The sequence below is a fragment of the Paroedura picta genome, chromosome 11 (assembly GCF_049243985.1).
Source record: "Paroedura picta isolate Pp20150507F chromosome 11, Ppicta_v3.0, whole genome shotgun sequence".
In the NCBI taxonomy this organism is placed as follows: Eukaryota; Metazoa; Chordata; class Lepidosauria; order Squamata; family Gekkonidae; genus Paroedura; species Paroedura picta.
The window spans coordinates 28,935,162-28,948,704 of record NC_135379.1 but is presented as its reverse complement, the minus strand read 5'-3'; the positions used below and the strand labels follow the sequence as shown (position 1 = coordinate 28,948,704).

The window sequence follows — 13,543 nt, the reverse complement described above, 5'->3', positions numbered from 1 at the left end:
CAAAAAGATGTGAATCTTTACAATTTGTCTGGACAACTAAGTGGACATGAGTTCCAAATAACAAGAAAGAGATACTAAGGCATCTGCATAGGTAATTTTCCCCATGTGTTCGGATTGTTCTTTCTATAAAGATAACATTCTAAAGTAAATCAGTTTGATTTATATTGTAATTAGATGTGTAACAAATTGTACAGCAGTAAAGGGGCTACATTTTTAATAAGTAGTACATACACTGTTTTGTTTTGAGCCAAATTTGAAGCTTTTCACTTTTTGAGAGGAGAGGAAAGTCACCTACATAGATCGCCCTGTAAGAACTAGTGGGTTTGAATCTGGCTATCGTACGGTTCATAGAAAGAAAATTGTATTCTTATTTTAGTATTTTATTTTGTTAAAATATTAATATCCAGCTTGCTGATTCAGTGGAGAATTATGGTTATTTGAACAGTTACATTTATTTAGTCATTGTCTAGGCCAACTTTCCCATTATTAAAACCAGAGCCATTAAAGCAGTATGAACATTAAAAACTCTAGGTAAAACAAAATCAGATGTTTGCAATAAATGCGTTATGAACTGTAAACATATTGGTTGTGGAAGGTCTAAACCATGTTGTAGAATCCAGCACTGGGGAAAGCCCCGAGTAAGTACAAAAGATTAGATTTCCCCCACATATTGAAGGGCATGACACGAAACAAGTGTGCTGATAGAATTAGGTAAAGGGGAATTGTTCTCCCTCATAGGATACATTTTCTGGCCACAACCTGGTAAATTTGGTTCTTAACACCTAGTACAATTTAGATGGAGATTAAATGAAATATTAGGTGGTGATGATTAGGTCTATGATTAGGTGGTTGGCAAGTTAATAAATAAATAAGTAATATTGTTTGAGAACTGTTAGAGCATGGGCACATAAGAGCCTCATGTTGTCTCACTAATGCGCACTCGAGATCAAACAGCCATGCTATCGGCCTATTCTTACATCAGTCCCTATGCATTTTAGCCAGGCATTTCTTAGGGTTTATATAAAATGTTGCCTGAAGATTTAATTATCCAACTGTAAATTATTACTCCTGTGTTTAGAAAGCATTAAAATCGGGGTGGCTGAATAATAATAAAAGGTTGGCTTTCTCCAATGTATTAGTAAATGTTAATTATCCCAAACTAATGAAATAACAATTTATTATGCATAATTTTATTATGCAATATCAATGCTATACATATATGGTAGAAGAGTCTAATTTGCATTAGAAGAATTTACTTGAGTCCTTTATTGTAAGCTATCACAAAAAACAGCTAATTAGATAAAATAATCCAGAATACAAAAGTGAGGAGCAAAAGATTCGATTTGTCTCACATATTGAAGTCTGCAGAATTATAAAGTATTTTAAATAATGGAATTTGAGAATGGTTTTGGATGCATGTGAACTGTTTATACAACGTAATGCTGAACCCGAGAAAAAGAGACAAAAAAGAAATTCGAAAAGAGGATGACTTAAGAAATTTACCAGGAATTTCTCTCATCAAATAAAATATCTTACAACACTTTCCGTGATAACGCTAAAACAAATGGAAGTAAAACAAAAAGCTTGCTATAAATTCTAATCTCTATAAAGGCCATGATGTATTATTGACAAAAATAGAAAAATAGGAAGCAAAATTTGGCTAAAAATTACAGAAGAACAAAGATGGATTGTGTTGGTCCTATAACAATAACGGTGGTTATGGAAGCTATAAAAATTAGATCGGAAAAAGTGCCTGGATCAGATGGCTTACCAGATATTTATTAGAGGAATGCTAGATGAAGATTTGGTAAATGCTAATTATCCCAAACTAATGAAATAATACTTTATGATGCACATTTCTTTTGTGCTGTATCGTTGCTATACATATAGAAGAGTTTAGTTGTACCCCTTATTGTTGTTGTTGTTGTTGTTATGTGCGAAGTCGTGTCCGACCCATCGCGACCCCATGGACAATGATCCTCCAGGCCTTCCTGTCCTCTACCATTCCCCGGAGTCCATTTAAGTTTGCACCTACTGATTCAGTGACTCCATCCAGCCACCTCATTCTCTGTCGTCCCCTTCTTCTTTTGCCCTCGATCGCTCCCAGCATTAGGCTCTTCTCCAGGGAGTCCTTCCTTCTCATGAGGTGGCCAAAATATTTGAGTTTCATCTTCAGGATCTGGCCTTCTAAAGAGCAGTCAGGGCTGATCTCCTCTAGGACTGACTGGTTTGTTCGCCTTGCAGTCCAAGGGACTCACAAGAGTCTTCTCCAGCACCAGAGTTCAAAAGCCTCAATTCTTTGACGCTCGGCCTTCCTTATGGTCCAACTTTCGCAGCCATACATTGCAACTGGACCCCTTATTGTAAACTATCACAAATGGCCGCTAATTAGATAAAATAAATCCAGAATACAAACATGGAAGAAGAATTACAAATTTTCTCAACACCAGAAAACCTGGCCTATCAAAAATTATAATTGTTACATAAAAGCACTTTTACATAATCTGACTTTTCAGTATCTGCCATCAAATAATATGTTCACATAATGTAACACCGGAAGCTCTGCGGAGAATGCCTCTTTCTGATGTCTAACTATAATCATTAGGATCGGGGGGGGGGGGTGTGCTGCAGTAAGGGGATCCCTAACCCTGGAGTCAATGTTGATGGAATTTTACATGCCATCCATATAGTCTTTTGGTAAAGCGGGTACTTTGGAAGCCAGTATTTTGGTTGGAAAGTTGAATAATAATCAGAGAAGTAGTATGGTGTAGCGAGCAGTGCTGAACTAGTACTGGAGAGGTTTGAGTTCAAATCCCCATTCAACTGTAACGGCTACTGTGCAACCCTGGGCAATCACTCGGCCTAAACTACCTCGCAGGGGTTGATGCGAGAAAATGGAAGGACGAGAAAATCCGTCGTATTTAGTATGACATCTGTGTAATTTAGTTTTATTTATTGGCGGTCCTAATTAAGATTTTAAATATTGTCTTATTTTATATTCAGTTATTTAGAGTACAACACTCTAAGGAAAGTGCAGACACGTAGTGCAATATTTCTTACCGGTTTGGCCTCTTAAGCTACCAAAACAAGTCTTATATAGCGTATATGCTTATTTTTTCAGGATATTTTATTCTTTAGGCTGTGGGGGAATCTCTTTGGAGATTTAGTTTAATCTTGTTGTAACCTTGCAGCACCTCTGTTGTTATGCAAGACCTTTGTTTGTTTGTTTGTTTGTTTGTTTAGTTCTACCAAGGTACCATGCCTACACAGGTTCATAATTTGCAGCATGTGGTTTTGTTTTTTTTAAATCAAAACTTTTTAACGATACAACTACGGTGATGGTATGTAAAAAGGCACATTGCTTTGGTAAAGTTGTTTTGGAGGAAAAGGGGGAGCGCATTTCTGTTGGACCCCTAAAGTTTTCTTCGAGCTTATAACATTGCCAAGATTTAACAATTAACAAGATCGATGTAAATAATATTTCTGTTTGTACAAGCATCCTGTACTTTGAAAACATCACTTTCTTATTTTATAAATATGAGCAGGTTCAGATGCCTGGGCTATTTTGGTGTTTGCTAAAAGGAACCTGAAGCATATACGTTCTTCATGATTTAGGTAGCAGCTAAATAAAATTTATTTGCAATCAGGCAACTGTTTGTCAAAATCTTGGAATGTACTCTGATTGTCTTGCTTTCCATTATCTCCCCAAGCATAAACACCACACTTCCTTGCAGTTCCTATGCAGTTTGAAGACATAGCGCTGGTGGAAAAAAACCTCTGCCTTCACAGGCAGTGTCTTCACAGAAGTCCTGATTAGAGACAAGCAAGCTGATAATGTTAGACCCTCCCCGCCCCCCGCCCCCCACCCCAAATGCTAAGAAAGGAAAGGACAGGCAGGAAAATGTTCATCTGTGACAGTTTATCTTTAATCTGTTACTCCTTCAGATCCACAAACTGCTTTTAGACATATGGTATAGTTGCAAGGGGGAAATGCCTGTTTTTTTCAGAGGACCGGACACAGTACAGAAATCGTTAAGACACACGTCCTGTTTTTTTTTTTTTGAGGGATCTCTTATCAATACTAAAACAGATACAGGGACCTCAGCCTAGTCCCACCCCAGCCTACCCCCTTATACATCTTCAAGAATAACGGAATCTTAAAGTCTGCGCTTTAAGACTCATTCATTTCATTTTAGAGGATTAGCACTATGTTTCCCTTAACCCCCTGCTTTGTTCTAAAGAAACCCTAAGTGCAATTGATAAGCAAGCATTTTGCTTTTAATTTTTTCTCCACAACTGCATTCAGAGCGGTGTTTCCAAGATCAGTGTCTAGCACTCTGACCTCTATACCAAGCTGACTGACTAAGTTGTCTCTATCTGTACAAACTGTTGTTCAGATTGCTGGCAGCAGGTTTTCAGAACGTGTAGGAATATTGCTGTTATCGGGTATAACTTTGTTTAAACATTGTATAAAAATCCAAATAAATACAATTCTTGATTAAACACTCCGTGTTGAGAATATTTTGGGGGGAGGTGGAGGGGTCTGTGCTCTTTTACACTCTGTCTATGTTGTGGTATTTATTATTTTGTGAGTTTTCAGCAGTACGAGTTGTGGCATTAACACAAGACTATAAAACAAAAGTATGGGAGAGGAGGGGGGAGCCTGCTTTTGTAGGGTAGCAAGAGATGTCCCAGGAATAGCATCTAGGAAAAAAGACACGGAGCAGAAAACTGAGCATGTAATTTGGTCCTAGATAGAAGTTGGGTGTGTGTGTATGTGTGTGACTAGATTGATGTTGTGGTAATGAGGAACTTTCTCCATCTGTTATTTACCCCATTGGAAATTTTTCCTCCCTTCCCTAGGTCCGTTAAGTCCTGGTATAGAAAAAAAGTCAGGCCTTTGTATTATGCCCATCTCTTCCCCCTACGCAGGCTTGGGGAAGGCCATTTTTTTTGCTTGGTGAAACGACTTTGAGACAAAAGTTAAACGCTCCCCCTTTCTCCATTTCCACGGCTCCAGTCCACATAAGATCTCCTTTAGCTGCTTTTAAGACCCAAATTATTGAGTTGGTGTTCCAATCACAAGATCTTCCCTAGAATGTAGATCTAATTCTCAGTGAGATGGTGATCCTCCATGCGGCTTACCATGGCAGATTGCGAGTGAGAGCCCCGACAACCTAAGGCTTCCTTGTACACAAAAATACCACTGCGTAGAAAATCTCAGCCCTGGAATTAAGATCACTGGGAGAGGCCTGCCTGGCTATCCCAGTAACCAAAGAAGATTATTTGGTGGTTGCATGAAAAAAGGGCCTTTTCAGCAGCAGCCCCATACTTGTGGAACAATCTCCTCTGGGTTGTACACCCGAACCTCGCGCTTTCGGTCCTTACTAAGCAGCTGTCAGCTTTATTTAGGATTGCAACGGATTAAAGTAGTCCTACATTGTGGTTTTAAAATTTGCTTCTGTATGTATTTTATATGATATATTTTATGTATTTTCTTTATATTGTGAATCTTCTTGGGCACCCACTCTCCAAAAATAAATCAGTCAACTCGGATACTCTCACATCATTGACTGTATACAGCTAGCTGCTTTCAGGCTCTGTGTATGGAGGGGGGGGGGGGGAGGCCTGCTACTTTGAAATTAACAAGAATAAAAACTTCATGTTGATCAGTTTTAAGAGTCCACAACAGAAGAAAAAGCCATTACTCGTACCCACCCTTCTACTAACCACCCCAAAACACACTCCCTGGACAGCCAAGCTACAGCAAACCGCAATCACACTCCCTGCCGTTTCGGGGGGGGGGGGGAGGAGCCTAACCAGTCTTTTCCTTTCTGACATATGTGAGCTATTCAGTAGGCAAACTGGCTGAGCAATTCCTTAGAAAGCCAGATCATACAGGCTGAGAGCTATGTGTTTGAATTGAAATATATATTCATCCAGACTCTACAGTAGATATGCCGGTGTGGTTTCCACGGGGCAGTGGGTCCAGCAGCAGGATGCCTCCCCCCTTTATCCCTTTTTGAAAGGCAGTTCCCAGCCAGAGCCCCCCACACTCATTGGCACGTTTAAATGTTGGTAGCATGCACACTCCTGTAGTTCCAAAAACTCTCCTAACACCCCCTGGCACACTCTCTGAGATTTCTTCCAGCCACACAGAGAACCCTTTGGAGCCCCAGAGCACTCCCTATGTGTAAATCTGTACAACAGGCCGCTCTGCAGGACTGGCTTTTAGCATCAAAGATCCAAAATTAATACATGTTGTTATTTTAATCAGGCCACAGTTGGATACTGAGTGTATAGGGAAGAAATGCAGAGGTGCTTTTTTACATACACTCACCTGACTCCCCCCCCCCCCCAAAAAAAAAACCCTACCATCCCTTCCACACTCTGAGACTTCTTCCAGCAACACAGAGAACTCCTCGGAGTCCCAGAGCACTCCCTATGTGTAAATCTGTACAACAGCCAGCTCTGCAGGTATGCTTTTTAGCATCAAAGATCCAAAATTAATTCGTTTTGTTATTTTAATCAAGTCGTAGTTGGATACTGAGTGTAGAGTAGGTGCTTTTTTTTTTTTTGTTTTACATGCTGGTAATAAGGATATTGCCTTTAATTGACACAAATCTAGTGCATGGAGAGATACATTCAAAGTGGGTTGGATAATTTTAAAAAAACGATTTGAAATATCCTGGATCTACCATTTAAAAATCCTGTCAGACCCTGCGCGGTCTCTGCACATTGTTTAATATGTGTTGGGAGGGGAGGGGAGGGGGGTTAACTGTGGGGCAAGGTTGAGAGATATGCAAAGGATTCCATTGCAAACCGTGTGTTTGAAAGAGAGAAAATAAATCAGGCTTCTGTGTATCAGGAGCACAGGGCTGTTTTTTTAGCATCAAAGATCCAAAATTAATATGTTTATTTTAATCAGGCTATGATACTGTGAAATTAACAAGGATAGAAAATACAGCCATTGCTTAAGCATCCACCCTGGACATTCTGTTGGCCTAAGTGATGAACCAGCAGATATTCCCAACAATAGAAAAAAAACGTTGCTCATTACATCAAAGCACACTTGCAGGACGATAAAGAAGGCTGCAGCAAAGCAATGTTATCTACCCAGGCCTTTCAGGGGGGGAAGAGAGGGGCAGCCCAAATTCAGCCACACACCATTAGGTCTCTCCACATCCTTTAATATGTTTAGTCGAGGAGAGGTTGGTCGGGGGGAGCCAGGGCTGGAAGCTGACCACAAGGATTTCCTGATCAGAGAGCTCTCAAAGTGCTGGCTGTATACACAGGATCTCTGTATCAAGAGCATAGGGGCTGGTACTTTTTGAAATTAACAAGTATTAAAAAACACTGCTTAAGTGCCAACCATGGACATTCTGTTGAACTAAGTGATCCCCAGGCGAGACTCCCTCCACGCTTTTTGTTTATATGTTTTTAATTGATCAGTTTTAAGAGGGGGCAGTCAGAAATTCCTATATATATTTTTACCCCAGGCTATTCTTATCTACACACGCAGCTGCACAGGCATTTCCGGACCTGTCAAGTTGATGAGGAAGTGTACCCCTACCGTACTACTGCAGAGCCCCATTGCTCTTGTGGAGAAAGCTTGAATTTGTGTTACTTTTTTCCTCTTGCTGTGTAACTCTCCTTAGTTTCTGAGGAGGTTCAAATATGCTTGCCATTATACGAACAACCGCTTTCTTTCATTCTCATTCTGTTGTAGCACAGAGGAGTTGGTAAGGGCTTTTCAGACATCCTTTCTTCTTGGTCTTTGTGCTTCCCCTTAAGTTCACTGAAAGATGAATGTGGAAAGGTTCTATTTAAATTCTGAATATGGGTTGTACTGTGCTTTTGCCCTTAAACAATCTATTTTTCTCATTGTGCATTTTATTACAATTTTGGGGAAGTATTTTGGACAATGGATATGGAGAGATTTGGGTTTTCTGTTCATGCATTCTTTAGTGTGTGTGTTCTCTCTTCTCCCAGCTGTGCATAATGCTTAATGGGCAAGTGGTTGGCCTCCTTGCTGTTACACTGTCCACTTCAATCAATGTGAGTCATCTGAAGTTACTCAGTGTTCTCACCAAGGCCAAGGGGCATCTAGTTCACTTTCTGTGTCTATGGTTGAAGGGAGGTCATGGCGGAGTCTTGAGATTTTGTCTGCAAAATGACTCGCAATTGCCTCTCAGATAGTGTCCAATTGACTTCCATTTCAGTGCCCTTCTGCCAAGGCAGTGAGAGGTCAAACTATCCTGAACAATTGTTGTGTATTCTATATGTTTCTATATGAGGTTTAGATTTTTATGTAAACCACCATGAGCCGGCTAGACCCTGGAGTGGCAGTCAACAAGTGCAAATGTTAAATAAATGAATAAATTTGTGTTTGCACAATTTTTGATCCAAGCTTGTGTGGCTAACAAGCAATCAAACAAGCAAAATAATAAGTACAGTATTTGCTGGTATATAAGACTACTTTATTCCCCTGAAAAACATACCTCCAAATGGAGGGGTCGTCCTATACACCAGGTGCACTTCAGTTGGGATAGACATAGCTGCCCATAATGGCCCATAGTACTTACTGTATTTTGAGTGGAATTGTTGGGGGGTCGTCTTATACGCCCAGTCGTCTTATACGCCGGCAAATACGGTAATTAAACTGGGCAAAAAAATATTGTGTAGACTATAACTTTCCCCCCTAAGTTCTAGCGTATAAAGTTAGATGCTGGTTTAGATGAGTTAAAAAAGGCATATGTAATCCAAAATTTCTTTTCTTCCTGAATGACTGGATGTAAAACCATTTTAAACTGACAGAATTCTGCCTGCTGGATGCACAGCAAGGTGGTTTCGAGAGGGAAAGTGCAGAAGACCCAGCTCATCCTTACTCAATAATCTTCAGAGATGCTCTCTTCCTCCATCAGCCAGATGCTGTGGACCATGATAAAGTCCCTGTGCCAGAAAGCCCAATCCCCAGTGAGGCTCCATTAAGCATTTTGAAAAAAGGTATGCTTACAATGCTATAAGAAAGGTGGAATGCTTTATTTTCATAATTTGTCTTCAGTACAGAGGATATTATTAGGTTGGAACAAAAGACATCTAATTTTGTTAGATATGTGGGAAATTGTTAATTGATTAGAATAGGGTAATGGTTTACTCAGGGACATAAATTGCTATGAAATTGTGGAGACCATGTTGGCTTTATCTGCCTTAGAAGCCCCTTAGCACTAAATTAAATAGTGATTGCAAAACAGATTGCATACAAAATAGATTAAATATTTGGCGGTTTCCCTAGTTGAAAACCAAAACCAATTAAATCGGTCAATTTGTACACCATCCCCATCTCTTCCCTAGCCCTCCAAATACATTTTAAGGGGGTGTATTGACTTTTACACCCACATAGGTGTGTGTGTGTGTACCCATAATCCTACCACCACCACCAGTTTCCAGCAGCAGGGGTGCCTGTGTCATGCTATTCAGTGTTTTGCCAGAAGGCAGTTGCTACTGCATGGCCTGGAGATGCTGTCTGGAAAGTTTGTAAAAAAAAAAAAAGTTTGATGGTACCTACTAGCTAAAATGTGATGCCTTTGGAATGGGCACTTTTTGTTCTGTAGAGAATGCACGTGCCATGAGCATAATTGTGAACGGTTTCCTGTTTTTCGCATATTCTTGCCAAAATGCTCCAGATTAATGTTTTAGGAGGCATGGATGGAATAGCAATTCTAGAGCATTTGTTATATTGCATGCCAGCAGTTTCTTAATTAAATTCCTCAGTGGAGGATTACTTGGCATCTCAGCCTATGGAATCTTGTTTTTCTCAGCAAGTGCCATCTTATTCTGAGAGGCCATAGGGATGTCTGTGTATGGCAGCTAAAGGTAAAGATCACATTGAGAGGCCAGGTGGAAAGCTGGTGAGAACTGTGTAGTGATAGAACAAGTGGCTGGCTGTACCTTATGTAATCAGGGCCAAGAAGATGGGATAAAGCCATGTGCAGGGCAGAAATGAGACCTTGGTGACCATCATTTCCTGGTCGTTTTGTTTGCTTTTTCAGTTGCAATTTTTCCCTCGTATCAGTGCACCCTTTATATGGTCTGAGAAGTTGGCCTGTTGTTTTTACTTGATCTGTAGCACTGGCCAATAACAGCCATTTTCCAATATCTGGGATTTTTTTTGAAGCACTCCCAGAGCACAGCAATGGCTGAAAGAACAAAATACATCCCTTTGTATAGCTAAATGAGTAGTGTGTTTGTTAAAAGCTCCATGTGATTGTGTTTTCTTAGCTTATCTATACTTATTAAAGCTCTGCATTGAAAAAAAAAGATGATTTTAACTTCCACTAAAGAAATTATAATATGGCACATGAGTGGAATTGAACATTTTATTGTAAAGGTGCATATCTAGCCGTTAAATATTCTTTCATTATTGAGAAGATGAAGTGCCATTTTTGGATCTCTGCTGAAACCATTCTCCTCTCATCTCTTCAATATGATGCAAGATTTTCAGTAGAAAAACAAAACCAAAACAGCCAAATGAGTACAGCATCTAATCCTGGCCTGGTAAACAGTTGCATTTGGATGTACTTCCTAGTTAAGATTGTTTTCTGATTTGAAATGATCTAATGCTATACATTAAAATGCTTTGTGCATGTATAGCCTTTAATTGTTATATTTAATGATGATAGTTTTACATATTGCTTTCCATTAAGTAGGTATTGCTTAATATGTCCCTTTGTCTTTGGCAGATGTCTTACAGTTAAAGACTCAACTCCAGCCCTTCATGACACTTTCAGAAGGAAAACAGGGTGCTCTGTACCAAGTCATTTGTGAACTTCTGCTTCATGAAGAAACAGTCACTTGGTTGGAGGATGTGGTAATCCTTTTATTTCCTAATCAGAGAAAATGTTATCTAAGCATACTTGGTTCTTGTTATTCACAACTGGCTTTTTAGAAAGAAACAGTGCTGGTTATTTAAAGGACCCCAAGTATTCTCCTTAAATATTTAGCACCCCATGAACATGATATCTGTTTCTTTTGTTTGCAGCTGGACAATATATACTCAGAAGACATGTCGGAAAGCTTAGTATTGAAGGAGTTCAAGTTGCCAGAGCAACAAAACATCGAAGTGCTCTTACAGCTTCTGGGAATCAGTTTCCAGGATGAACAGTTGGTTTTCAGTGACCAGCGTAACAATCAGGATCTCCATTTAGCTGCTCACATCCTCCTCAGTGCTGTGGCAGGTACAGAAAGGAGAGAGGAATTAGCTTTCTAATGAGAATCTGCCTCTGTGTACACCTTTGTTTTGCTTTCAGGGATTGACTGGTACAGGTAGCTGAAGTTGTATGTTTTTTTCCTGTCATGCTTGGGGATAGATAGAATCATAGAATCATAGAGTTGAAAGGGACCTCCCAGGTCATCTAGTCCAACCCCCTGCACAATGCAGGAACTCAGAATTACCTGCCTACCCACAGTGACCTCAATTTCATTCCCAAGTAATCCCCCCTACCAAAAATCTCCAGAATCTAGCCTGCCTGGAGGAAAATCACCTACCATCCCACAATGGCAATAGCAATTCCTTCGGTATGCAAGGAAGGGCCACAAGAGATAAATACTGGCACATCCCTTCCTGCCTACCCACTGAGAATCTGCTTAAGTTCCTAAAATCAGCATTTTTCTCAGATGACTTTCTAGCTTCTGCTTAAAAACTTCCAAAGGAGAACCCACCACCCCCTAGGAAGCCTGTTCCACTGAGGAGACACTCTAATTGCTAGGAACTTGTTCCAGATGTTTAGTTGAAAATTATTTTGAATTAATTTCAACCCGTTTCTTCTGGTCCAACCCACTGGGGCAACAGAAGACAACTCTGATCCATCTTCTATAGCAGTGGTCCCCAACCTTTTTATCGCCGGGGACCACTCAATGCCGGGGACCACTCAACGCCTTTTACTGAGGCCCGGTGGGGGGGGGGTAGTTTACTCCTCTACTCTCAACCACTGCCCTAATGCTCTCTGATCGCTATGGTAATGTTTAAGCATCCCTTCAAAATAAGATACAGACATGCCACAACAATGAACATAAGGAACATTTTATTTTCATGCAAATTTTAACTCATGACAAATCAATGGGAACCCTGAGCTTGTTTCTCTGCAACGAGATAGTCCCATCTGGGAGTGATGGGAGACAACGACACCCGAAGTGTGTTGTAAAGAGCCGGTTTGGGGGGAGAAGGTATCCTTTGGGGCCCACCTCCAATTAGTCGAAGGACCACATGTGGTCCACGGCCCACAGGTTGGGGATCGCTATTCTATAGGACAGCCCTTCAAGTAATTGAAGAGGGTTATCATTATCACTTCTCAGTCATTTTCCTTCAACCTTACCTCATATAACTTGATCTCCAAACACCTCACCATCTCTGTAGCCCTTCTCTGGACATGCTCCAGTTCCTCTACATCTTTCTTGAGTTGTGGTGTCCAAAACTGAACACAGCACTCCAAGTGAGATCTTATCAGAGTGGAGTAAAGTGGTAACATCACCTCACATGATCTAGACACTATAGTTCTTTTAACACAGCCCAAAATCCTGTTTGCCTTTTTAGCTACCGAGTCATGCTGCTGATTCATGTTCAGTGTCTGGCCTACTAAGACCCCCAGATCCTTTGCACATGATGCAAATGATTTTTCCTACCTACATGAAGAACTATACATTTATCAGTATTGAAATTCATTTTAGCCCAATTTTCTAGCCTGTCAAGATCATCTTGTATTCTGATTCTACCTTCTGGTGTGTTTACCGCTCCCTGTTTAATGTCATCTGCAAATTTAATAAGCAACTCCTCTATTCTTTCATCCAAATCATTTATAAATATGTTGAACAACAAAGGGCCCAGGACAGATCCCTTAGTAACTCCACCTGTCACTCCTCTCCAAGAAGATGATGAACCATTTACAAGCACCATTTGGATGTGATCTTTTCCGTTGTAGCAGAGCTTGTCTTCCAACAAATACCTGGGTAATTGAAATCTCCTATGACCACAAGGTCCCATCTCTCTGAAAACTTTGTAATCTGGTCTAGGAGCATCTCATCCAAGTCCCCCACCTGGCCTGGCGGTCTATAGCACCATAACGGTACTATTGTTTCTTACTCCTTTTATTTTTACCCAAAGACTCTCAGCTGAACTCACATGCTCAGCCACATGTATATACATTCACAAGTATATATATTCTTAACATATAGTGCTATTCCTCCCCTTCTTTATTTATCTGTTCCTTTTAAACATAACAAGAGCCCTGCTGGATCAGACCAATAGTCCGTTATCCTGTTTCACAGTGGCCAACCAGTTTCTCTGGACAGTGGCTGATCTCCTTTTCCAGCCAATACTGAGGCAGCTGCATTGGCTGCCAATTAACTTCTGGATCAAGTTCAAGGCTTTGGTTCTTACTTTTAAGGCCATCCATGGCCTGGATCCCACTTATCTGAGGGACTGCTTGTCTCCTTATGCCTCCCACCAGGGTTCTTCATTATGAACCTGCTTGTTATCCCCCGTCCC

The 13,543-nt window shown here is 40.5% G+C and overlaps 1 protein-coding gene across 1 annotated transcript in view; it reads left to right on the top strand.

Moving 5' to 3' along the window:
• GSDME (gasdermin E) overlaps positions 1-13,543 on the top strand; it is a 40,540-nt gene that overhangs the window by 25,580 nt on the left and 1,417 nt on the right. The window contains exons 6-8 of the mRNA XM_077303782.1: positions 8,818-9,006; positions 10,743-10,870; positions 11,042-11,237. Of these exons, the coding sequence (XP_077159897.1) occupies positions 8,818-9,006; positions 10,743-10,870; positions 11,042-11,237 (513 nt within the window). The remainder of the gene's footprint in view (positions 1-8,817; positions 9,007-10,742; positions 10,871-11,041; positions 11,238-13,543) is intronic.